Here is a 27,177-nt window from a genome sequence, read left to right as displayed (position 1 = left end):
TCATAATACGGGACGACATCCATGCCCTGAATCACGGTCTGCCACAAAATGTGAATACATGCGCAGTATTGGGCCTGGTCCATGATTGGTAGCGCCATGTTGGAAATGACACAGCTTCAGACCAAAACAATCGGCTGCACAAGATTCAGATAGATCATTGTTTGTCCCGCCTACTGACTTTGATGGGTCACACTGACAGATAAAATTAATTCATGATTTGGTGAAAGTGCAAAAATTAAATAAATAGTGAAATAATTGTAAATGACACATGTAATTAATTAATAATGATTTTATTTCTAATGGTAGAATAATAATTCATGGCACATTTAATTAACAATATTTTTATTTCCCATTTTAAACAATTCATGGCACATTTAATTAATTAATTATTGGTGTATTTATTTATTTAATTTTGGCACTCTTAGCCCTCCATAGCCAAGGACTCAGTAATCTGTATTGTTTGTGCCTCCTTTTTTAAAATTTAAATTTGATCCTTTTGACCATTACCGTGATCAGTGTTTAATCACCCACTATCACACAAGGATTTGGTTAATTTCCATTTCCGAACTCACTAAATTAAGAGAATTTATTTAGACAAGTCTGTACATTGTACTTCATTCAAACACATAAACTTTAATCTTTATTAAACTTATTATACTCATAATACAAATATAAATAGAAATGAACACTTCCATGGACGCTACACACACATTTAAAAAAATAGCTAACATGTCACACTTAAATATACTCTCAAAAGTACAGAAGATCAATCGGAGTCAATCCCTAAATTCAAAGAGTGGCTGAACCCATATGAAGGTTGTGCACTATGAGTAAAAAAATTAAAAAGATATTCTGTTGCTTCTAACTTTCTCTCTGAGTGATCAATTTACATGTAAAAATAATCAAAATCACACCACATCTGTTGTCTTTAAATTATATGTATGATGATTTTGTCAGATGGCGTTGCAGTTATAAAATCAAAATTTTAGCAGTGCAGAGCAGCAGCTTGGAATTGACTGCTGGTTAACATGCAGTCTGAATGGGCTGCATTTCAGTCACTATTTCATACCCGTTCTGTTTCTGTTTCTGACTGACATAGGAAAAAAAATATAAAAAACGGCATTATTGGGAATTTGACTGTATGAAAATACACTATATCGAAGCACAGAGAGTAGGAGAGAGGCAAACAGATATAAAGGGCTGACATTGTCTGACACTAGGCAGAATGCGAGTTTGATGCAATGACATAACCAATATGCTAATTAGTGGATCTTCTAGCAACATTTTGATGTTTAGGTACTTTTCAAGCAGACTTTAGTGAGTAGTTAGAAGTAGTTTGCAACACTACTTTGAAGAGGGCAAGATGTAAGCACCTAGTAATGGCTATCTTCAAATGTCTGAGCATATTTTAAGGGAAAACAATATGGTAATGGTGAACTGATATGGGAATTTTGACCAATACCGATGGTTAGGGTTTCACCGATACCATTTTTTAAAGACCTTGCTGATATTGAGTACTGATACGAGTACTTAAGGTAACATTTATACCATTGAAAATAATAATGACCTAACCAGGCATAACCAAACCAATACTCAGATGAGAATTTGTCTGGACCCCATCAGTTCATTTACAGTTTTCACGGGGTATTACCAATGGGTGAATTAAACTTGAGAGTTGGTATGTTAAACTTTTACAAAAACCTGCTATACCATTACAGTGCGATGAACTGAAAGACAGTATTTTTTCCAGACTTCCTTGTTACAGCCTAATATGTTAACGTGAGTATCAAATAAAATGCATAACCTGAGGCCATTTCTAACCAAATATAAACAGAACTTCATGTTTACAGCATGTTTACAGCATATCATGTAAATAAGGTCTCTGAGGTACAAGAGTCCTCCTTTTCAATTGAAATTATAATGCAAAGAACATTCATTAATATGTCACTATGGCATGAAATATTTAGTCAGTTTATTTTCTATGAGGGTGATACATTAGAATGAAAACTGGATATATGCCTCTACTGGGCCATGCTACACAATCCCAACTAGGGATGCTCATTTCAATTAATTTTCCCAACCGACAACCACCGTTTGTTATCTGAACATTAATCGTTAACTTATCAGATTAGAATATTAAATTAGAATTGAATGAAGGAGTGTCTGATTTTTTCAGTTTTATTTTAACATGTGCGAACAACAGCACACAGAACATATCAAGAACAGAATCTGGATTCACACATCGTCAAATTTTCACGCACCTGCAGCGTTTCCGACAACAGAGAAAAACAAATTAATATAAATAAAAAGAATAAGTACTTCTTTTCGCTCGCTTCATTTTGCTTGCCCGGCAAAATACGTCTGAAGGCACGTGTGGAACCTTGCACGTGATAACGCCCCATGAGTTAACAAATAGTGTATGTGTAGCATATTTATGCCACAAAACTTTATACTGCTACTAATAATAATAATTTAAAAAAAAATATATAAAAACATTTTAAACCGTTTAACTGATAGAATGAATTTTGACCGATTTATTACTTTCGGTTAACGGTTAAACGGTCAATATGAGCATGCCTAATCCCAACCCACTTATTTTTCTATCACTGGGACGTTTTTACTCCTCTCCTCCTCTCTTTAATTATAAACAAAACACACTGGTTCACACTGGTACTGTCTCCACATTTTAATTAAACAAAATGTCGATAAAACCATTTCAGTTAGCATATAATATTGCTGTTTCTAAGAAGTAAACATTTTTGGAAAAGTAAGAGGCTGGTTCTTTTTGAAGAATAGAGTCATCTCAGTATGATCAGCTGTGAGCCTGTTTCTGTTTTCATTCACAATATATGACACTGAGCTGAACAACCTTCCACTGTCAACACTACTGCATGGTGCTGAGAGGTACCTGTGCAACGTTTGTGCCATAGTGGGGAAATGCAATTTGTTAACCGCCCGGTAGTGCAGTGGATTGCTTTCCCGAGAAATTGTGGTCTCTCCAAGGTATGTCTCTAGCTGTGCAACAGGACCTACTGCAGCTCTGTTCAGTGATGTCAATGCTTACTCATCTGCTATTTCATCATACACACTGCCTAGACCAGTGGTTCTCAAACTGGGGGCCACCAGATGGCGCTAGGGGGGCCACATCGAAATTGTAGAATCTAAAAAAAAAAAATTACCTAAATCAGGCTTGTCAACCTATGTAAAATATAATGTATTTAAAAAAAATAGAAGTATAAAAAAAATGTAAATATAAATTTTACTTAGCACACTACGCTGCTATGGACATTATAAATTACTGTTCAGTATTCAGTGCTTTTGTTGCACTTTTCAGACAATTTTAGTTTTACTGTCAAAACTGTTTTAATACAATGTTATATTTTGTGAAATGTAAATTTAACAAACCAGAGAAATAAAGACTACAAACAGAATCTAAAATCTAAAATTAAGTAAAATTGTAAGTTTGAGGATGTTTTGCGTCATGATTTTTTTTTTGAGGAGGGGGGCCACAAAAGGATTCACCCTACACAAGGGGGCCTCCTGCTGAAAAAGTTTGAGAACCACTGGCCTAGACTGCTGCTGGCCTGGACCCGGCATGGTTTTTTGGCATATGGTTCATCCTGATCCCCTGATCCTCCTGCATGCCTGCCTCTTCTTCATACAACCTCAGCAGCTTGTGCATCACCATCTCTGGTGGAGAAAAAAACAATTTTTACACGTACAACAGAAGTGCTGACAATGCGCATGTTTGCCTTAATGATATGACTTGTTAAAAAAAAAAAAAAAAACACATTTTCCATTATATTAATGGATTGCATCAAAGTGAAATACTAAAACTTTTTAGCAGGCCATAATGACATCATATTTAGTTTTCATCTCTCTCTCTCACACACACACACACACAAACATGTTCACGTTACCTGGGATCGAGAAGAGTTGCTGTAGAGTGGGTTTTTTTCAACATCAGAAAAGTGCTTCTTAACAGCTGCTGCTAAGGTTCCATTCATGGATTTTGATGCCATGGTCCTCATGTGTTTCTTTCAATACAAATCTCTGCAGCACAGTGACGGCAGGAATCACCTCTGCTTTAATAGCCTCAGAAGAGCTCACTTTTCTGGTTAACTCCTCAAATGGAGCCAGAACAGCTAGTGTTTTCTTCTTCTTCCAGTAGTGTCCACCAGTGAGCAGTGAGATAGTCGGTGAGTTCATACTCTGACCCAAATGTTCCCACTCTATCAGGTGAAACGTACTGTTCCAGTGCATTTGCACATCTTGCTGGAAACTTTTTATGGACTGATTAAATTGTACCTTAATGTCTTTGAGGTGGGAGTAGGTTAAGGTAGACTGCTTAAAATGTCTGACTGTTTTGCACCTAATTGCAACCATATCAACAACATTTCTGTGACAGTAGGCCATCATGAACTACCAGCTGGAGCATGTGAGTGGCACATGGCAGGCTAGGGAGTCATGCATCATTCATGGCCTTTATCATATTTTTGCATTGTCTCAGAACACAACATGGAAAGAAGATTTCGGAATGCCCAGAATCTGAAGCATATCGTCACCTGATATAGCTTGGCTGGTGTGTGAGCACTTGAATGGCTTTGCTTGTAATGTGAGTTGGTGCAGCAGGCATTAAAGTAAGTAAAATCCTCATCAATCCACTGTGTGGTTAAACTGAGGAGAGACATCGGGCATACACTGCTGGTCCAGATATCACCTATGAAGCTGGAGACTGAAACTTCATGCATCATGCCGCTAATGTGCATTTCCACAACATCGAAAACCTTTGGTAAAACAGCATCTGTGATGTGACTGGGAATCTGATAACTTGACTCCAGTACGCCAAGAAGACGACAAAATCTCACATTATGAACAAACAACGACTGGTCATCAAGAGCAATGTAGTGAGTAAGATCCTCTGTTATTTTTACTGCTCGTGAGTTTTCCCTAGACATTTTGTCTCATTTCTCCAGAATTTGCACTGAAGTTTGTTGTTGTGGTCTTTGCTAACCTTAGCAAACTCTATGTACTCTGCACTATGGTGCGACTTTAAATGTCAAATTCGTTGTGTTGTCTCTTCCTCTTCTTGACACTTCAGCAGAACAGAACTTGCAGTCTGCTTTACTTCTGTCCTCATCCCTTATCTTAAAAAATGTCCAAACTGCTAACATCCTCTGCGTATACTCGCCAATTTGCCAATGCTGATATTCTCTTAATTTATCCCTCCCAAATGTTTCTGGTTGACGAATCTCTTGCTAGATACCAAAATCCATTTTGGGCAGCAAAAAAAAAGGTAAAATGTCATGGCTTTGCGTTTTAACGTAATGTTGCAATTAAATGGTATCAGTTCTTGGTATTGGAAATTTTTTACGAATATGGATTATGGCTGCTACCATTAGTTGATGTAGTCGATGACGCAATAATTTAAATTGATGCATCATTATCATTTTAATAAAATTTTAATTGAATTACAAAATGCTTCAGTTCATTATAAGAAATGTTTTCCTTTAATATCACTACATAACTATGGGAGTAGTTAAAATTACAGTGGAATCTGCTTATAGTGAATCTGTCTCAGTGAAATGATACGCGGTTTATCATTATAACGGATTATTTTCCTTTTTCTTTATGTCTCAGGCAGATTGCCATCTAATTGACATTTGTATATTTATTTCATGAATATAAGGCATTAAAATGGGCAGCGTTGCTATTTCCAGACTTGCTTTTTAAATTACAGTACTGTATAAATTAAATTGCTGAACTATGTATAATTCCAATACGCTATCATACTGTTGCGCCCACGACATCTGCATGTCCCGGCATACCGCGCGAGCGTGTGTATATAGCCCTGTGTATGGCTTGTTTATAGCTCCTGTTTGTATTCTTTTAGTATAGGTACTTGTTGTGCTGTGTATCCAGTTGCCGCGTGTGCCTTTAACTGTGGTTGTACTCGGTTCTTGCCTGATCCTTGTGTGTCTTAGCCATTGTAATTACCCACCGTGTGTGCTTTATAGTCCTTAGTGTAATGTCCCTGTATTTCTCTGTCATTCATGGCTTTTGTATTATTGTTGCTTGTTGTAGGGTTTCTTTAAGGAGTAACATAAAGAAAAACTTTGTGTCAGTCTGCCTCTCGTCATTTTCATTTGTCGCCGCTGCCTCCGTCTGCTAAAGTACAATATTATAATGACCAGATTTAAGAAATAAGATCTCCGAGGTTATGCTGTAGAACATGGAACATGGAAGTGGCTGCGGTTATGTCCACAGACACTAACTCAAACGAAACAATCTCCACACCCCATGACAGAATAAGACTCACTCAGCTCCCAACCCCAAACTCTCCGAAAACATCTCCCCCTCCCTCACGTCCCACATCACACGCAATTCCATAACCACACCCTCATAAGTACAGAACCTAAACTTAACAGAATAACATGGAACACATAATACCTGAAGGTATTACAATATTGTGCATAAAATATTGTAGTTTCACCGTTGCATCTCGGTGGCTTGTTTTTGGCAGTTTATCATAAGCTTTAATGAAACTATATTTGTCATTGAGAGAAAATTATGAAATGAGATCAGTGTCAAATATACGAGAGCGCAGATGCATAGCTAAACCGAGCAAAACGGACACTACGAGGGCGGAAAATGATGGAAGACCGAACACATTAAGAGGCGACGAGAGCATAGGATAAGCACTGTGCCTTTGAAACGCAGATAGGACCACTCACTTCTCGCAGCCTCACGCTCGATTCACCATTCCTTGCGTGCTTCTTAGTTTTCTGCTCACTTCTGAAATCCCTGTGCGCCTCACAATTTTCTGCTCGTTTTGTAATTAAAACAGGAAATTACGTCAGAGATCGAAGACGTGGTAGCTGATTTCCGAGACGAAGAACGAATTTTTTCAGTTAAGGCAACTACTAGCCAGTTAGCTCACGTTATCCTACCGTAAAATAAACACATTTCTACTTTTACAGAGCCTTTCATGAAGTTATTTTGTGTCTTAGTTTCTAGCATATAGTTTTTAATTGTTTGTGTGGTTTCTCGGTCGTCTTATTACAAGACAAGACAAGTTTATTATCATACACAGGAGTTATTTAATGTGCTTTATAAAAACAAGATTAAACCAAATGTTAAATCTTTCTTGGGCCAAAAAACAAAACCAAAGTGCAGTATGTCATGCCCCGCACCGCTCGTCCGCTCCCGTGAGTCACGCCCCCTCGTTAACCTCCTGTGGAATTCTAACGTCCTCAGCTGTTTCCAGTTGTTTTCATTAGTCTAATGTATTTAAGTCTGCGTTAGTGGTGTTTTCCCCTGTCCGGTCATTGACGTCCGTTTTGCGTTTCTTCGATGTTCCTGTTTTGTCTCCCTTCGAATAAAGCCTTGTTCACCTGATCTCACGGCATGTGTGCTGATTCTCCGCCGAAAGGCGTGACACAGTAAATGTCCAGCTAAAAATCAGACACAGTTAGAGGTTTTATATTATATCAATGTTTTCATTGGTTTGTTTTGTTTAGTTTATTAGGCTGTTATCTCATCTAACATTTGATTCCTGATGTGGTGTCCAGCTTTTATTAAGCACAGTTTGGTACCTCATGGCATATGTAAAGTGTATTACATATTACAGTTCTGATATACAGTGGTACCTCAGTTCTCAAACTCATTAAAACTCGAATTTCTTAAAAGTCGAACCAACCAGTTCGAAAAAAAATTACCTAGAACTCGATCTGAATCTCAGAAGTCAAACCGTGAACGCCGACCTAAGATACGCGCAGGGTAATGAGTCACACAGCACGTCTCTCAGCTGAAACATAGGGTAACGCTTCAGTCTAAGCCTCGCATGTGCTGTGATAGCATCGTGCATGTTTACACTAGCTGAATACATATATTTAGACAGTAAAAATACATTTAGACAATGATAGACAGTAATTATTATATAATAAAATACATTTAAAAACATTTAAATACTAATACGGTGTTTGACCCCCTTTCGCCTTCAGAACTGCCTTAATTCTACGTGGCATTGATTCAACAAGGTGCTGAAAGCATTCTTTAGAAATGTTGGCCCATATTGATAGGATAGCATCTTGCAGTTGATGGAGATTTGTGGGATGCACATCCAGGGCACGAAGCTCCCGTTCCACCACATCCCAAAGATGCTCTATTGGGTTGAGATCTGGTTACTGTGGGGGCCATTTTAGTACAGTGAACTCATTGTCATGTTCAAGAAACCAATTTGAAATGATTCGAGCTTTGTGACATGGTGCATTATCCTGCTGGAAGTAGCCATCAGAGGATGGGTACATGGTGGTCATAAAGGGATGGACATGGTCAGAAACAATGCTCAGGTAGGCCGTGGCATTTAAACGATGCCCAATTGGCACTAAGGGGTCTAAAGTGTGCCAAGAAAACATCCCCCACACCATTACACCACCACCACCAGCCTGCACAGTGGTAACAAGGCATGATGGATCCATGTTCTCATTCTGTTTACTCCAAAATCTGACTCTACCATTTGAATGTCTCAACAGAAATCGAGACTCATCAGACCAGGCAACATTTTTCCAGTCTTCAACTGTCCAATTTTGGTGCGCTTGTGCAAATTGTAGCCTCTCTTTCCTATTTGTAGTGGAGATGAGTGGTACCCGGTGGGGCCTTCTGCTGTTGTAGCCCATCCGCCTCAAGGTTGTGCGTGTTGTGGCTTCACAAATGCTTTGCTGCATACCTCGGTTGTAACGAGTGGTTATTTCAGTCAAAGTTGCTCTTCTATCAGCTTGAATCAGTCGGCCCATTCTCCTCTGACCTCTAGCATCAACAAGGCATTTTTGCCCACAGGACTGCCGCATACTGGATGTTTTTCCCTTTGCACACCATTCTTTGTAAACCCTAGAAATGGTTGTGTGTGAAAATCCCAGTAACTGAGCAAGTTGTGAAATACTGAGACCGGCCCGTCTGGCACCAACAACCATGCCACGCTCAAAATTGCTTAAATCACCTTTCTTTCCCATTCTGACATTCAGTTTGGAGTTCAGGAGATTGTCTTGACCAGGACCACACCCCTAAATGCATTGAAGCAACTGCCATGTGATTGGTTGATTAGATAATTGCATTAATGAGAAATTGAACAGGTGTTCCTAATAATCCTTTAGGTGAGTGTAGATATACACTCAAAAAATACAAACGGGACCAGCGACTGCGATGCAGATGATATGCAACGTCAAGTTCACCAGTTGGTTCTCCCTTTTACACAAGCTCAATGGCTATAAAACTCCTACGTTTAGATGATAGAAATTAACTTTGTCCTTAGGAACAAAACTAGCTAGCTTGATTTATCGCTAATGAAGGTTACCATATATGACAAACCACAAGATGCCACTGCCTGATCATGTCTGTTGAAATAAACTTAATTTAGAATGCCGCTAGCCTCCTAAGGCTAGTGGCATTCTAATTTAAGTTAATTTACAAGTTATAGAGTTAATTTACAAGTTCTAGAGCACAGTACTGCTGTTTGCTAATTGTCCTATACTGACATTCAGTCAGCAATATATGCCTATTTTACTGCATATACTAATAGGCAATTTGCGCCGATCACCATTAAAGCAGCTTCTTTCCTTGGAATAATGTGAAAGATGGCGATAGGCTGTATTTAAAAGTCTGTAACCCTAGTGATGAACGTTCTTAAAATGGCCTTTTATTAAGTATTTTAAATACACAGAATACAATCTCTCAATCTATTTTGTTCCAAATTAGCCTACATCTGATTTTTTCCATCCAGCAAAATACAAATTACAAAATGCTCAAAAGGAAATGAATACGCATTTTTAATGCATTTAACTGAAATACTGCCCATTCTCAGAATACAGAACATGTCACTTCTTGACAGTATCATCGTTCAAGTTCCTTCGATTGATGGATCTTAGCCAAGTTTTCTGTAGCCTTTCCAGCAGCTCTTCTATCTCTTTGCCTTGATTTGTATGATCTGAAGGTATACAGAAGAAACTTAGATTTGGGGTTTTCTTGCTGCTGTTGTCACTCGCATCCCGGTAAAATGGCCGCCGCCTCGTTTTCATTTATGCGTACCTTGGACAATGACGTCAACTAGGGCTGCACGATTTATCGATTTCAAATCGAAATCGTGATTTGAAACAACGAGATTAGCAAGTCGCAAAGGCTGTGATTTAGGATATACATTACACAGGACGTTGGACCCAGGGTTTAAAACTGCTGTAAGAATAGTTTTTCAAATTCATGCCATGTTCCCTGTGTGACAGTCATTCTCACCAATCACAAGCGCCTTGTTTCTCGCGTGCCAGTCATGCTCACCAATTAGAAGTGGCCCAAGAAAGCGTATAGGCACACAAACAGCAAACACTTGAAACCCAAGGAAAATGTTACATTGGCGGTGAGGAAAAATACTGATTCCGCTGCTGAGCTATAAGTGAATTGCCTTCCTATTTCATGGTTCGAGATTGTTTCAGAAAGGTCCTATCATCAATAGAACCGGCTAGCTCCTTTTAAACACCAGCTGCAATATACTTCAGCGTATCATACCTTTGGTTTTTGTTAATAGGCAATAGCATTAGTATACTGCTAACCTATCAAAACAACAATGAGACAGCCAGTAATTCTCACAGCAGCGGAGTCGGTGACCCCCAAAAAAGCCGTAAAGCCCACAATACAGTCGTGTTTATGTCGTATGTTTTTGTGTTTATTAATTTAAGTATTTCCAAAGATTAATCTTAATCCCACAACAGTAATAAAATAAAAGCCTTGCTTTAACATAAATACTAAAAGAATAGATTGCTTTAATCGCTGTTACAGAGCGTGGTAAAGTTGGTTTTATATTCGATATTTATATTTGATATTCAGATTTCCCTCCCCTATATCTTTGAAACGATATCACCAAAAATCACAAAAGTCACACTCTCTGTTTCAGGAGAAAATGCAGATTGTACTACAACATTGCATAGTGAGTGATATGTTCATTAATTATTGTAGTGACAAAGCATTTTCTGCGAAACTAATAAGCCAGCGTTGGAAGCGCAGCTTTTTGCTAGGGACCGTCTACAAAGTGCAAAGTGCATTCTGGAGAAACAAGCATTGCTACTGGAGCTTTTCTGCTAAGAATTTTTAATACAAACATCTGTGAAATTGCAATAATTTCACATTGATACTAAACCAATTTCTCCCACTTAAAAGGTTGTAGTAGTTGCCAGAGGTGCCCCCTGACTTACTACAGGTGGAATTTCTCAGAAATATCCAACCATGAGTCTACTGTAATTCAATATGTTTTTTGGAAAATTACTGTAAACCACACAAATGGATTTCTCCCATTTCAAAGGTTGTAGTAGTTGCCAGAAGTGATGACTGTCTTACTACAGGTGGAATTTCTCAGAAATATCCAACCATGAGTCTACTGTAATTCAATAAGTTTTTTGGAAAATTACTGTAAACCACACGAATGGATTTCTCCCATTTCAAAGGTTGTAGTAGTTGTCAGAGGTGCCCCCTGACTTACTACAAGTGGAATTTTACAGAAATATCAAACCACGAGTTTATAGTAATTAAATATGTTTTTTGGAAAATTACTGTAAACCACACAAATGGATTTCTCCCATTTCAAAGGTTGTAGTAGTTGCCAGAGGTGATGACTGTCTTACTACAGGTGGAATTTCTCAGAAATATCCAACCATGAGTCTACTGTAATTCAATAAGTTTTTTGGGAAATTACTGTAAACCACACGAATGGATTTCTCCCATTTCAAAGGTTGTAGTACTTGCCAGAGGTGCCCCCTGACTTACTACAAGTTGAATTTTACAGAAATATCAAACCACGAGTCTATAGTAATTAAATATGTTTTTTGGAAAATTACTGTAAACCACACAAATGGATTTCTCCCATTTCAAAGGTTGTAGTAGTTGCCAGAGGTAATGACTGACTTACTACAGGTGGAATTTCACAGAAATCTCTCATGTCAAGTGAACAGTAATTCAATACTGAAATGATCTTGCAAATTAGGCCATGAAGTGTATATGTGACCAGATAATGAACTCTGCAAATGAAGTAGGACAGGATAAAATATCTAACCAGTTGTCTTAACTGTAACAGAAAATGGAAAAATTACTGATTTGGGGAGACTTCAAATGGTTGTTCAAGGTGAGAATAGTGGGCCTAAAAGCAAAACAATAAGGACGAGGACTGGTGGCAAATTAAATTAATATCCAAAATGGATAAATTAGAAAGACGTAGTGTGTCACAGAAATGACCTGGAGACAGGAATGTGGTTCAGAATCCCATATAATCAAGGAAGTTTTATTTAAGGAAGTTACGCAAATAATAATAATAATAATTATATCAAGAATGACAATGTGTCACATCCAAATCGTTCCGATCCCCGCTCTATGCCTGCAATTCGTGACAGAATGACCAGACTCAACAAGAAGACACCTCATCTTAATGAGGTGGCGTACCTCAGACTAGTCGATGAGGTGATATACTGGATCAGACAGTCCAGGAGGACCCCACAACTCGAGCCCTTGCTATACAGTCGAGGGATAACCTGGAATCCTTTTCCTCAGGAATCCTGTTAAAACCCCACGTGAACCCCGCTTGCTTCCCAGTGGTTAAGCATGAGGCGTATCTCACAGTACTCGACCTGGCGGTGTTTGTCACACCTTGGTCGTCAGCCACCACTCCTCCTGAGTCTGCGTCTGACCTCCCTGCTGCCGGTCCACTCAGATCGGCACTTAAAGTCCCCGCCGCTCCATCCCTGTTGGGAACCCCGGTCTCCGGCCTCCCGACACAGAGTCTTCTGTTCCCTGACTTCCAGTGTGCTCAATCTCCTTAGCCCCAGTTCCTAAGGTTCCTGTATCTGTCCCAGTTCCAGCACGTGTCCCAGCTTCAGGTCCTGTCCTGGCTGCAGTTCCCGTGTCCACTCCAGTTCCTGTCCTGGGTCCAGTTCCCGTGTCTGCGCCAGTTTCTGTCCCAGCTCCAGACCCTGTGTCCTGGCTCCAGTTCTCGTCCCAACTCCAGACCCCATGGCCACCCCATTTTGGAAGATCCCGGCCAGGATCCTGTCTCTCTGTCTCTTGCAATGGGAGAGGCTACTTGCACAAAGGTCAAATCCCACCCACCCTGCCCCCAGGTTTGCCTTCAGTCCCAGTTGCTTCTGCCCAGCAGTCACTGACGGTTCCTCCACCTCCTGCTCAGCTGTCACCTGCAGTCCCACTGGCTCCTGCTCGGTGGTCACCTGCGGCCTCCCCTGCAGTGACTCATTGGGCATCTACGATCCCACCTGTGATGATTCGTTGGTTGCCTGCGGTTCCCCCAGCTCAGCCTTGTCAGTGGCCTAAGCCATTGCCGACTGTGGCTTCTCCTTCGCCTGTGATGGCTTCAACTTCCTCCTCGCCTTCTCTGGTGACCACTTCGCCTCCCCCCTCATCTCCTCTGGCAGTCTCTTCAACTCCCTCCTCGCCCCCTCTGATGTCACCTCCACCTTCTATCTCGCGGTTGTTGAGGGTCCCTCAGTGGGCCTGCGTTCATAGTGGGGTACCGCAGGGTTCAATTTTAGGACCACTATTGTTCCTAATTTACGTAAATGATATAGACACCAATATATACAGTAACTGGTGAAATTTGCAGATGACACCAAGGTGGGTGATTCAGCAGCTACAGCGGGATCTTAATTTAATTAGTGACTGGGCCGAGACCTGGCAGATGAAATTTAACATAGACAAATGTAAGATACTCCATGTAGGGAGCAGAAATATAAAGTACAGGTATTTTATGGGACCTACTGAAATAAAGGTAGCTGATTATGAGAAAGACCTTGGTGTGAATGTTGATGCTTCCATGTCTCATTCTCAACAGTGCGGGGAAGCAATAAAAAAGGCCAATAGGATGTTGGGGTATATCTCCAGGTGTGTGGAGTTTAAGTCAAGGGAGGTAATGCTAAGATTATACAATTCCTTGGTGAGACCTCACCTAGAATATTGTGTGCAGGTTTGGTCACCATATCTTAAAAGGACATTGCGGCCTTAGAAAAGGTGCAGCGTAGGGCCACAAGAATGATTCCTGGTCTTAGAGGAATGTCATACGAGGAAAGGTTATTTGAGCTAAATCTGTTCAGCTTCAAGCAAAGGAGACTGAGGGGGGACATGATCCAGATCTATAAGATTCTAACAGGTTTGGATGCTGTTCAACCGAATAGTTACTTCAGCATTAGTTCAAATACAAGAACTCGTGGCCATAGGTGGAAATTAGCGGGAGAACATTTCAAACTGGATTTAAGGAAGCACTTCTTTACACAGCGTGTAGTCAGAGTATGGAATAGTCTTCCTGATAACGTAGTGCAAGCTGAATCCTTGGGTTCCTTTAAATCAGAGCTAGATAAGATTTTAACAACTCTGAGCTATTAGTTAAGTGCTCCCCAAGCGAGCTCGATGGGCCGAATGGCCTCCTCTCGTTTGTATAGTTCTTATGTTCTTATGTTCCAGCTCTGGCCTCGCGGTTGCCTGTGGCCCAGGCTGCTCCTGCCTTCCCTCCGGCTCCTGGTTTTTTCCCTCCCTTTGTGTCCCCATCCCCTGGTTTGGTTCCCCTTGTGGGTGGTGTCCCCATGTTCCCTCCTCGTTCACTTGGTTTTCGCCTGTTCCCTTTTCATTCTTCTCCCCCTTTAGTCAGTGTGCTCTCTGGTGCTGTCCCTTCGTTGTCCCCTTCCTTGTCCCCTTCCTTGATTTCTTTGGGTCTCCTGTTCCTGTCCTTGGTGTCCCTGTTTGTGTCTCCATTTGTTCAGTTGGTGTACTGGTTGTTGCTGTCCTGCTTGTTCCTGGTGCCTGTACAGTTTCCGTTTGTTTGTTAATGTCTTTTGGTTGTTGTTTCCCCCAGGTGGTGCTGTGCACCGAGTTCCATTGTGTCCCCTGTTTGGTCCCTTTAGGGGGACTTGTAGTTAAGTCAGTCATCAGCTCTGGCAACTACTACAACCTTTGAAGTGAGAGAAATTTGTTTCTCTGGTTTACAGTAATTTTTCAAAAAACTTATTGAATTATTGTAAACTCATGGTTGGATATTTCTGTAAAATTCCACTTGTAGTAAGTCAGGGGGCACCTCTGGCAACTACTACAACCTTTGAAATGGGAGAAATCCATTTGTGTAGTTTACAGTAATTTTTCAAAAAAATGATTGGATTACTGTGCGATCGTGGTTGGATATTTCTGTAAAATTCCACTTGTAGTAAGTCAGGGGGCACCTCTGGCAACTACTACAACCTTTGAAATGGGAGAAATCCATTTGTGTGGTTTACAGTAATTTTCCAAAAAACATATTTAATTACTATAAACTCGTGGTTGGATATTTCTGTAAAATTCCACCTGTAGTAAGTCAGGGGGCACCTCTGGCAACTACTACAACCTTTGAAATGGGAGAAATCCATTCGTGTGGTTTACAGTAATTTTCCAAAAAACATATTAAATTACAGTAGACTCATGGTTGGATATTTCTGTAAAATTCCACTTGTAGTAAGTCAGGGGGCACCTCTGGCAACTACTACAAGCTTTGAAATGGGAGAAATCAATTTGTGTGATATACAGTAATTTTCCAAAAAATAAATAAATTACTGTACACTCATGGTTGGATATTTCTGAGAAATTCCACCTGTAGTAAGTCAGGGAGCACCTCTGACAACCACTACAACCTCTGAAGTGGGAGAAATTGGTTTAGTAATAATTTGAAATTATTGCAAATTCACAGATGTTTCTATTAAAAAACCTTAGCAGAAAAGCTCCAGTAGCAATGCTTGTTTCTCCAGAATGCACTGAACACTTTGTAGACGGTCCCTAGCAAAGAGCTGAGCTTCCAATGCTGGCTTATTGGTTTTCGCAGAAAATGCCTCGTCACTACAATAATTAATGAACATATCACTCACTATGCAATGTTGTAGTACAATCTGCATTTTCTCCTGAAACAGAGAGTGTGACATTTGTGATTTTGGTGGTGTCGTTTGAAAGATATAGGGGAGGCAAATCCGAATATCAAACGAATATCGAATATAAAACTTTACCACGCTCTATTAGCGTTGGGTATGGGCACACGGTCTTATTTAGAAAACATACAAAAAGAGACGCATATAATGTTTATTCATTTGTTTTGTATTTGTCCGAGTAACAAAGCAAAGGAATGATAAGCTGCTTTAGTCAAAAACTGCATTTTACTTCTCATTTCAAATAAAATGCAGGGTTGGCAACTTTGATCAGTTGCATGGAGTGAGATTTTCTGTTCTCTGTTCTGCACAAACATTTACATGTATGTAAGTTTTATTACCTTGCAAATAGTCTGTAGGGTTTGCAAACTGCCCTAACGTTTATGATGCAGCTAATTTTAAGTTCAAAATGGAATACTGATTTGCCGTAAGATTTCTCGCATGAGAGTCTGAAAGTTTTTTTTGTTTCACCAGCATTGATTTGTATAGAAAATCGTATACAGTTGTTAAAAAGTGGAAACTTCGACCAAGATGAAATCACCAATAAATGACTTAATTCTATTTATTCAACATTTTATAAAATGCATACTATGTTTAAAAATTTCCAGCTTTACGGTTTCAGGACAGAACAGCCACTCTGTTGTGAACATTACGACTTTTTGAGTGTTGTTAGCTGCTGTTATTAACACTAATAACACATTAGCGCAAACAAAAGGGCTGCATACACCGAAGTAGTTCTTGCTTGTTCATTGGCGTGGAAAAGGCGGTTCCAGTGTTGTTAGGGGGGTAATCAACGTTTTATTTACCTTTATTTTACCAGGAAGTCCCATTGAGATATAAAATCTCTTTTACAAGAGAGACCTGGCCAAGGTAGCAGCCATACGAAACATAAACATATACAGTACATGACAATAAAACATTAAACAGTAAAACAGAAGAACAATTGTTTTTGCACAGTGGCTTCTCAAGCAAAACATTGACATTCCTCAGTCACTGTACTATTTATGATGATCTTAAAATCCTTTAAAGATATTAGTATTTGCAATTTAAGAACTTTTTGAAGGTTGTTCCATGACTATGGTGCGTAATGAGAAAATGCTGTTTTGCCAAGGTCTGTCAGTGTTAAGATGCCGACCCAGGAACGAGGCAGACCCCGAAATGCAGGAGCCGGGTTTATTCACACAAACAAAGCCAATCACACGCAGTGCCAAAGGGGAAATCCGTAGGAATAGTCGGGTCGGGCGCTGAAGGGTCGAAGCCGGGTAAATCAGTCCTACAAAGAGGGACGGGACGATGAGACGAAGGGATGGATCAGGCAGGACGAGTGGATCAGGCAGGCAGGAGAAACGAGGCAAGCAGGAACGGGGACGAAGGCAGGGCGAGCGGGACCAGGCAGGCATGCAGGGCAGGCGGGACAGCAGGGCACGGCGAAACAGGCAGGGAAAGGAGAGGAAACACAAGACAGGTAAACGCTCGGTAATGCTCCGGTACATGGCAACAATACTTCGCACCGGCTGTCAGTACTGCTAAGCCTTAAGTATAGGTCCGGCAAATGAGGATGATTGCTAAGTGCTGCGCTGCCCCACCCCTGTGGGCGTGACAGTCAGGACCTGGGGGACATATAAAGGCAACCACTTGGAGGCACGCAAGTGGTAGCTATTGGAGCTGATGCAGAGTAGGGTACTGAGATATTCTGGGAGTTTACCCAGCAATGCTTTATAAACAAACATGTACCAATGCCGTTTTCTACGGATGGTTAATGACGTCCAGCCAACTAAGTCGTATAAAATGCAATGATGAGTGAGGGATTTTGCATTTAAAATAAAACGTAGAGAGGCATGATACATTGAATATAGGCTCCTTAAAGTGGAGGAGGCCGCATGCATGTACAGCATATCACCATAGTCTATCACAGGTAAAAAGGTAGCTTCCACTAGTTTTTTCTTTGAAAATACGTTACTTGCAAGATCGCTATTTTTCTATTTGTTGCAATTGTTTTCATTATTACTTTAACTTGACACACCACATCTTTAAATTCTCATGGTGGCATTATAATATAGACCAGTTAATATTGATGGTATCTCATGCTGCATCATATGTTTTAAAATTACTACACAATGAATATTGAACTGAAGTTTGACATAAAAAAGTTAAATCGCATAATCGCATCAAATCGTAATCGCAATGTCTGTCAGAAAAATCACAATTAGATATTTTCCCCAAATCCTGCAGCTCTAACGTCAACTTAATATGACCCATTAGGAAACGATTCCCCGGTTGCAGTTCCTGTTGTGGCTGAGCGTGCATATGGCTGAGAGTGCACATTCTGCAGCCAGACCCTTTTTCACGCTTTCAATCGACAGTCTCGGAAATCAGCCATCACACCTTCAATCTCTGATGTAATTTCCTGTTTTAATTACAAAACGAGCAGAAAATTGCAAATTGCGCAGGGATTTCAGAAGCGACCAGAAAACTAAGAGATGCGCAAGAAACGGTGAATTAAGCGTGAGGCTGCGAGAAGCGAGCGGTCTTATCTGCGTTTCAAAGGCACAGTGCTTATCCTGTGCTCTCGTCGCCTCTTAGTTTGCTCGGTTTTCTGTCATTCTGCGCCCTCTTAGTGTCTGTTTTGCTCGGTTTAGCTATGCATTTGTACGGTGGCCCCTGCAAATTAAAAAAACACGCAAAAGAAAAAGCAGAAACAACAACAACCATCACTACTGTGTAGCGACTGGGCCACATGAGCTCACCGCGCCCCCTAGCGTGGTGGAGCACTTCCGGTTTGGGATTGTCTACTTGCTGCGCATTTTCATTTTGTTTCTGCTTTTTCTTTTGCGTGTGTTTTTTTTTATTTGCTGCGCATTTTCATTTTGTTTCTGCTTTTTCTTTTGCGTGTTTTTTTAATTTGCAGCGCATTTTCATTTTGTTTCTGCTTTTTCTTTTGCGTGTGTTTTTTAAATTTAATGCACATTTTCATTTTGTTTCTGCTTTTTCTTTTGCGTGTGTTTTTTTAATTTGCAGCGCATTTTCATTTTGTTTCTGCTTTTTCTTTTGCGTGTGTTTTTTAAATTTGCTGCGCATTTTCATTTTGTGTCTGCTTTTTCTTTTGCGTGTGTTTTTTTAATTTGCAGTGCATTTTCATTTTGTTTCTGCTTTTGTGTGTGTTTTGTCTCTAGGGGCCACCGTACATTTGCGCTCTCGTATGACACTGATCTCACTCCATAGAAAATAACTTTCTTTTTCCCGTCATGTTTCCTATGCATACAGCATTAGCCTCAGGTAGCTAGCCACAAACAGTCAGGTTACTGCACGGCAAGGTAGGCTTATCAAAGTAAAGCAAAAGAAAAAAAAAAAGAATTAGCATAGTTTAACATTTTTTATGTATGTTGTCGTATAAAAAGACCCAAAATGAACACTGTAAGTGTACTACTTGATTACTATAAGCAAATTACTGAAACAGTATTTGTATATGAATGATTCTGTCACAAGCTTTTTGATTCATATATATAAGCGGTTCATACTATAATTGTGATCACTATAAGCGGGTTCCACTGTATCACTAAACAAAAAGGTGATTTTACACTGCAAAGTTGTAGTTGTCATGAAAAATAATAACCCTGTACCATGCATTGATCACTAACTGCTATTCTGCTACTGCTAACAGCATTGTAAGGAACTGTGGTTTTGATACATATTTCACAGTGTTATGATATCTCAGCAACAACTCAAAAACCAAAGAACAAATTTTCTGGAGATGTTCATTACATTATGAGCTAGCTTTAGTAAAAACATGATCAATTTTGAAATATAGTTTTTTTTGTTATTGAATTTTTAATATTTTAATCAGGTATTAGTAATTATTCAAATGGGGATGGCATATTATTTATTCAATCTATAGAGCAGGACAATAGCTTTAAAACAATATGAAGACCATTTCTGTGCAGCTTATATTAAGGTAAATATAGCTAGTCATAGTCACCCCCCAAAAAAAAGTTAAAAATTTGTTCGCTTAAATCTCCCTCAATATTGATCCAAGACACGCCCAATTTCAGTTTCATGAGTTACTCATGTGACCAAATCAGCATGCTAAGTTTTGTTAATTGCTAACAGACAAAAATTAAAACTATATTTACAAAAAAAAAACAACAAAATCAACAAAAAGTACCACCACACCACCAATGTTTTTTTTTTTTTTTTACCATAATATCTCCTCTTTTAAAAGATGTTTTGCCAGGGAAGAGTGCAGAGTAAAAATTGAGTAAATGATATATATATCACATTTAATACATTAATGAATACCTTTTCGCTTGCACCTCCTTAGTTCTGCGTTAGAAAATTTGATCTGTCACCGACATACTTTTGTCTAAGTGTTTATTAGCAGAATATTTTAACATTATTTTTTATTCTATGGAAAATGAAAGATCAGTCTGCTGGCCAGATTTAATAATGAATTATAAACATGTCGCGGGTCGTATTAATAAAATGTAAATAAAAGGCTGTGTCCTGTTATGATCACAATCAATCCTGCAGTAGGTAACAAAAAAAAAAGGCTTGTTCATCCTCGATTGTTTTTCACGGTGCAGTTTTCTATGAAATTACATGTGAAGTTTAACCTATGACCTTTTTGCGTCTCCCATACTTGTTTAGCATAAGGGTCCCAGTTCCTATTTTGCGGAGGGAAAGCGACATACAAAAGTGGCCAGGAGCTACAGAAGTTTCCGGTTGAAATGGCCCAGGAACTCGGAACTAAGTTTCCAAATTTTGGTGGGAAAGTGCCTCATGAAACATTTCTACAGCTTGCACAACTACAGCTTGATGCATAATCTATGCAGGGACAGATGCACGGAGAGAAAAGCGCTACCAAATACATACCTTATGTTTACCTTTGTAAATTTATTATTTGGTGTTTATGTTTTAAAGGGAACAATTTAACTTAATTTGTGACTTTTTCCTTTAAAATGAAACATCATATTGTTATTTCTGTAAATTGTATATTACCAAGGCATTTATATGTAATACAGTTTGAATACAGGAAAAAAAATGACTGTCTTGCATCACATGTTGATTTACGTTGTGCACAGAAATTTTGTGCTGGGGGTCTGAACATTTTCAGTAAAGAACACCAGTGCTACCAGTAGTAAAAGTTAGTCTGGAACCCTTTCTCATATATGTCATTTTGAAGGTCAGGTCACTTTCAATTAATATCTTTTATAAAGTCATTATATTGCTTGGTGTTCCTGTTTATACTTCAGCTGGTATATTCATTTATTGAATAATTAAACAAAATTCCTGACTGTGTTTAATAGATATAGATGTTGTAGACACAATGATGTGTGATGATTGAAAAGTTTAATGCTAACATGTGTCCCACAGCATAGGACTGTCTTAAAAATATTCCTGGTTTACTATTCAAGATTGACTTAAAACACTAGTTGAAAGAATGTATTTCTTAGTAGAAACTGAAATTTAAAGAACATGAATTGGAGGGGTCTGTATGTCTGTTTTTATTAGGCTAAGTTGTAATATTAAACTGAGTTTGAGAAATTTGTTATTAATGTTTTTTTATTATTATTATTTTTTTTTTTTAGACGTGGGTTTCAGGGACCACAACAAAGGCAGCCATGAGTCGACGGAAGATTGGAGACTTGTACAGAGCCCCCTTCCCCCTGTACACAGTTCATTTTCATAGAGAAACAGGATTGGTTATTACAGCTGGTGGCGGTGGTGCTTCTAAGACTGGCATTAAGAATGGAGTGGTTAGTGGTCTTTTTACTAATCCAGCATCATCTATGACTAATAACTGTAGCTGATGTGCTACAAAGCCTGGTTAAGCTCAAAGTAAATAAATTGCAAGGCCATGATGGTATCTTAACTATAGTTTCAAAAGATATGATGGATATTATTTGCTGACCTTTAACTTTACTATTTCACAAATCCTTACCTGCTGGTATGGTACCTTCTGATTGGAAGCATGCTAATATAACGCCCATATTCAAAAAAGGTGAAAGAAGTAATCTGTCAAACTATATAGGCTAATAAGTGTAACTTGCATAACGGGAAAAGTAATGGAAACTATAATCAAAATGAAAATGGTAGATTACCTTAATTCAGATATCATTCTGAGGGATAGCCAACATGGATTTAGCAGAGGTAGATCCTATTTAATTAATCTACTTGAGTTCTTTTAGAAAGCTATAAGAGAAATTGATCACAAAAAGGCCTATGATGTGATCTACATAGATTTCCAGAAAGTCTTTAATGTTGTCTCGCACAAACAGCTCCTCTTTAAAGTCAAAGCAGCAGGGATTATAGGAACTGTATCAGTTTGGATTGAAAACTTGTTAACCAACTGGAAACAGCAGGTAGTTATTAGAGGCACAGTTTCACAGTGCCTACATTCCTAGTGGGGTACTGCAGGGTTCAATTTTAGGACCACTGTTATTTCTAATTAACATTAACGATATTGACACCAATATATACAGTAAACTGGTTAAATTTGCAGACGACACCAATGTGGGTGGTGTAGCAGATACTGAACTAGTGGTACAGAAGCCAAAGAGGGATCTTGATTTATTTAGTGACTGAGCTGATATCTGACAGTTGAAATTTAATGTAGACAAATGTAAGGTAATCCATGCAGGGAGAAATATGAAGTACAGATATTTTATGGGTTCCACTGAAATAAAGGTAGCTGATTATGAGAAAGACCTTGGTGTGTATGTTGATGCTTCCATGTCCCACTCTCGCCAGTGTGGGGAAGCAATTAGGCTAATAGGTTGTAGGTGTGCAGAGTTTAAGTCAAGGGACATGATGCTAAGATTTTACGATTCCTTGGTATGACCTCACCTAGAATATTGTGTGCAGGTTTGGTCACCTTACCTTAAAAAGGACCCTTAGAAAGGGTTCAATGTAGGGCTACAAGAATGATTCCTGGTCTTAGAGCAATGTCTTATGAAGATAGGTTAGCGGAGCTGAATCTGTTCAGCCTTGACCAGTGGAAACTAAGGGGGGACATGATCCAGATATATAAGATTCTAACAGGTCTGGATGCGGTTCAACCAAATAGTTACTTCAATATTAGTTCAAATACAAGAACTCGTGGCCATAGGTGGAAATCAGCGGGAGAACATTTTAAACTGGATTTGAGAAAGCACTTCTTTACACAACATGTAGTTAGAGTATGGAATAGTCTTCCTGTTAGTGTAGTGTAAGCTAAAACCTTGGGTTCCTTTAAATTAGAACTAGGTAAGATTTTAACAACCTCAAACTATTAGTTGAGTTCTCCCCCAAACAAGCTTGATAGGCCAAATTTCGTTTGTAAATTTCTTACGTTTTTATTGCAGCCTTTTTATCTTTACTGTAAATTTGCTAATTTACATCTTGTCGTTACATGTAATGTAACACAGTTTTGTAAAATTAGGTAGCATAGGATTTCCTGTGGCATCCGTTGACTGTGTTTGTGTATATTAGTGTGCTCAGTTGGAGGTTGACCGATGGGACTGTTCTGCAGCACTTTCTTAGCCTGGAGCTGGTTGAGGGGAAGCATAGTGCCACATTGCTGCACTCCCACGACACTGAAACACGCGCCACCATGAACATGGCTGTTGAAGGCAATGTTATGGCTGCTGGACAAGACGGTTGCTGCTGCCTGATGCGCTTTCAGCAGCACTCACCCAAGGACCTTCGCAAGGATAACACCAAGCGGGGTAAGAAGCCAAAGCAGTCTGCTTCTTAGTCTTGATTTTAACTGTCTTTAGTAATTTGTAAGTATTCCTCTATAAGCTCCATGATCAGCTGGCCTGTGCTGTTGTCTACAGGTGCTAGTGGTGATGTTGATGGCCCCAGGCGGCGAGATGGTCATCATCAGGGCAGTGGGGGAGGTGGTGGACTGGAGACCAGGACTGAGAGTTCCCAAGTGAAGGTGGAGGTGCTGGGTGAGGTGTGCTCTGACCTGAGCCCCACTGATGCACTGCAGAAATGCGTCAGGTTCAGCCCGGAGCACAACCTTTTGCTGACTGGGGGTGCCGATGGCCACGTCCGTGTATGGGAGGTGAGGTGGGATGGCATTGCTCAGGCTGTCTGTTTATCAGCATTTTCTGATCCCCTTTCAGTGATGTCTCATTGTTTCACATTTTCACTCCCTCCATCATTGCGGTTTTCTTGATGGTTCCATTTTATTTCTACTTCTTCTCTGCTCTACCTTTTTTGTCCTGCTCTTAGCTGAGAGTGCAGTTATGCTGGCAAGCAAAATATTCAGTGAACTTTAGGTGATAGACCTATGTTTAGTACTCTACTGGGGCAAAATCTCACTTGATCATGAATGAACTGAAAGACCTGCTCTTACAACTACATTCTATCCTAGTATCCTTCTTTGAAGAAGAAACTGGATTTCAAAGCTCATGAAGGAGAGATTCAAGATTTAGACATTAGTTCAAACAAAAAGGTAAGAATTGAACTGTGTTTCAGGGGTGATTTTAACTGAAACTGTTGTATGTTACAGATCACACGTTGACATGTGACAATGGACATCATAAAAACTCTTAAATATTAAGTATTTGTGCATTTTTCAGTCTTGACATCAGAAACATTATGCACTTGCAATTCATACAGACATTAAGAAATACTTTGAAATGTTAATGCCGATAACTAAATGATAGTAACTTGGTCATTTGATTTTTCCTTTATACACAAAAAATCCAGGTGGAGAAGGTAATGTTTTAATAAATGAAAAGAAAAACTAAAAAATCTCAGTGTACACACCTTTGAATTCTCGGAAGAACCTTTCACTTGAATTACCACAAACATCTTAGGTTTCCACCCGCATCCAATGCCTACATCTTTGAACAATTGCCCATTCCTCCCATAAGCTTAGTTGAAATTCAGAGAGACAGTGGGACTTGCACTTTAAAATTCAATCGGTCCGAGGCTGACTCTGTATAGGTCACATCAGTATTGTACAGTATTGTATTTCATGTATCTAGGCAGAGAGCAGCTGATATTAACCTTTTTCCTCCAAGAATTTATCTGAATTTGGTAGCTTTCTTTCCTCTTCTCACTCCATTGCCAAATAGTTTTGTTCCATATAGTTCATATAGTTCCAAATAGTTTCATGTGGCTGCAGAATCTGTAGAATGATGTTTTATATATACATTAAACAAGCCTTAATGTGGAATCCTGAATTTTAAAGCATGTGTAGATGTTCTGTATCACTACCTCTGTTCCCTCATCCTTCATGTTTGCTTTCATATGCATTTATACTGTATTGTACAGTATTATATTGTACAGAAAGTCTCTCCCCAATATAGTCATAGACCGAGCAGCAGTAATGTTCCCAGGACAGCTCCCTGCTCTCCTCACCTTTTCACACTCCACTTTCAGTGGTACAGTAAAGCTTTTCTGTCTGTGTGTGTCTGAAACAGGTTGTGACAGTGGGGCGTGATTTTGCATGCTGTGTCTGGAGTGATGACCAGCTGGCCATGGGTCTGCGCTGGCAAGACAGCCTGCCTCATATCGCTGAAAAGATGTATCGCTACCAGGCCTGCAGGTACCACCTTGCTTACCACGGTACTGTGTGATGTTTCCACACTGTAACATTAAACAGACACTTTATTGCCTGCTGTTTGTTAGTATTTCCAATTTTCTCAAATAAATTGGTTTGTTTGTGAGTGAGTGAGTGCCTGTGTAAGTTCTCTGTCTGTTTTGGGGAGGGGAGCCGCTCTGGGGGCGGTAAGTGGCTTAGTGGGCTAAGTCTCTGTGCCTGTGATCAGGAGATCCCCGGTTCGAGCTCTGGAGTCAGCAGCACAGTCACATGTCCGTGGGCTCTTGAGCAAGGCCCTTAACCCCCAGCTCCAGGGGTGCTGCATGTTGGCTGACCTTATACTGTTATCCTCAAGCTATGGAAAGCAAAATGGGGTTGGCAAAAATAAGCATTCCTATGTACCTGTACTTGTGCAAATGGCAAATAAAACATGTTTGTTTGTTTGTTTTTCCCTCACTTAGGTTTGGAAAGGTAGAGGACCTGCCAGGTGTTCTTAGACTGTACACTGTTCAGGTACCCCACAAAAGAGATCGCAAACCGCCTGCTTGCTATATCACCAAATGGGAAGGGCAAAACTTTTTGCCCCTCCTCACAAAACCTTGTGGTAAAGAAGTCATCTCCTGTCTTGAGGTTAGGTAAGAATGTGGTATCATTTTGTCTGTCTCAAATATTTGAGTTTGATTCTGATTCTACTGCACTATAGCAGCTCTGTTTTTTTCTGTTTTAGTGACTCTGGGACATTCCTGGGCTTGGGGACAGTAACCGGATCAGTGGCCATATTTATTGCTTTCTCACTACAGGTAGCTATAGTCACAATTACACATGAACGTAGTTCCATCCACACACGTGCAGTGACTTATGACTTCCCTTTTGTGTCCCTTGCTTCTGCAGAAGCTGTATTACGTACAGGAAGCTCACGGTATCGTGGTGACAGACTTAGCCTTCCTCCCAGAAGTGGTGCAGGGCAAGAATTTCCTGGGAGACAATGAAGTAGCTATGTTAAGTGTGGCGGTGGACAGCCGCTGTCAGATGCACATAATTCCAAATCGCAGTAAGTATGTATTTAAATAACTACTAGAAATTTGACAGGTGTATGGCATAATATCCCTATGACAGGGTAATGCAGTAATTTTATGGTCCTACAATAGCATTGGTAAGGGATATGGGCAATATATATTGAATGACAAAAATGGTTGCTATTATGAATGATTGTTATGAAATGCAAATATTATTATTATTATATAAATTTTTACTTCTGGAAATGCTGTATTAAGTAAGGGATAATGTACAGGCAGCCGGTAGTTATCGCAGAAATAAGTCCCGACAGTGTGATCAGGACCCGACGCGAAGCGGAGGGTCTTGTATCACACTGAAGGGGCTTATTTTGCGATAACTACCGGCTGCCTGTACATTATCCCGCTTATTACACGGCTACTTGCCACATAAGGAAAAAAACTGGACATGAATATGAATTTGAAACATTTTATTGGCATATTTGTTTTAAATTAACATTTTTAAACGGTAATCTTTGTTGGCGCGGAGGGATTTTAAACATACAAGTAGTACCGGCTATGCATTATTACTTTGGAGAGGTTATTATTTGAAAAGAACGAACCTGCAAATGTCTCAACTGACCAATCAGAATCAAGCATTCCAGAGAGCCGT

The 27,177-nt window shown here is 39.6% G+C and overlaps 1 protein-coding gene across 5 annotated transcripts in view; it reads left to right on the top strand.

The window, feature by feature from the left end:
- The window catches only part of preb (prolactin regulatory element binding), a 32,119-nt gene that overhangs the window by 3,804 nt on the left and 1,138 nt on the right, over positions 1 to 27,177 (top strand). Inside the window, exons 2-11 of one of the 5 annotated variants that reach the window (XM_023801867.2) lie at positions 4,683 to 4,907; positions 20,622 to 20,738; positions 21,563 to 21,730; positions 23,485 to 23,680; positions 23,792 to 24,024; positions 24,337 to 24,417; positions 25,394 to 25,518; positions 25,974 to 26,147; positions 26,240 to 26,312; positions 26,404 to 26,563. In XM_023801867.2, the coding sequence (XP_023657635.1) occupies positions 4,872 to 4,907; positions 20,622 to 20,738; positions 21,563 to 21,730; positions 23,485 to 23,680; positions 23,792 to 24,024; positions 24,337 to 24,417; positions 25,394 to 25,518; positions 25,974 to 26,147; positions 26,240 to 26,312; positions 26,404 to 26,563 (1,363 nt within the window). In that variant the 5' untranslated portion in view covers positions 4,683 to 4,871. Of the gene's footprint in view, positions 1 to 4,682; positions 4,908 to 8,558; positions 8,592 to 20,621; positions 20,739 to 21,562; positions 21,731 to 23,484; positions 23,681 to 23,791; positions 24,025 to 24,336; positions 24,418 to 25,393; positions 25,519 to 25,973; positions 26,148 to 26,239; positions 26,313 to 26,403; positions 26,564 to 27,177 lie in introns of those variants that run through there. The other 4 variants (XM_023801871.2, XM_023801868.2, XM_072716529.1 and 1 more) reach the window with 4 other exon arrangements.

The sequence above is a fragment of the Paramormyrops kingsleyae genome, chromosome 9 (genome assembly GCF_048594095.1).
Source record: "Paramormyrops kingsleyae isolate MSU_618 chromosome 9, PKINGS_0.4, whole genome shotgun sequence".
NCBI lineage: Eukaryota > Metazoa > Chordata > Actinopteri > Osteoglossiformes > Mormyridae > Paramormyrops > Paramormyrops kingsleyae.
Note: the sequence above shows the minus strand (reverse complement) of the source record. Positions and strands in the feature narration are given on the sequence as shown.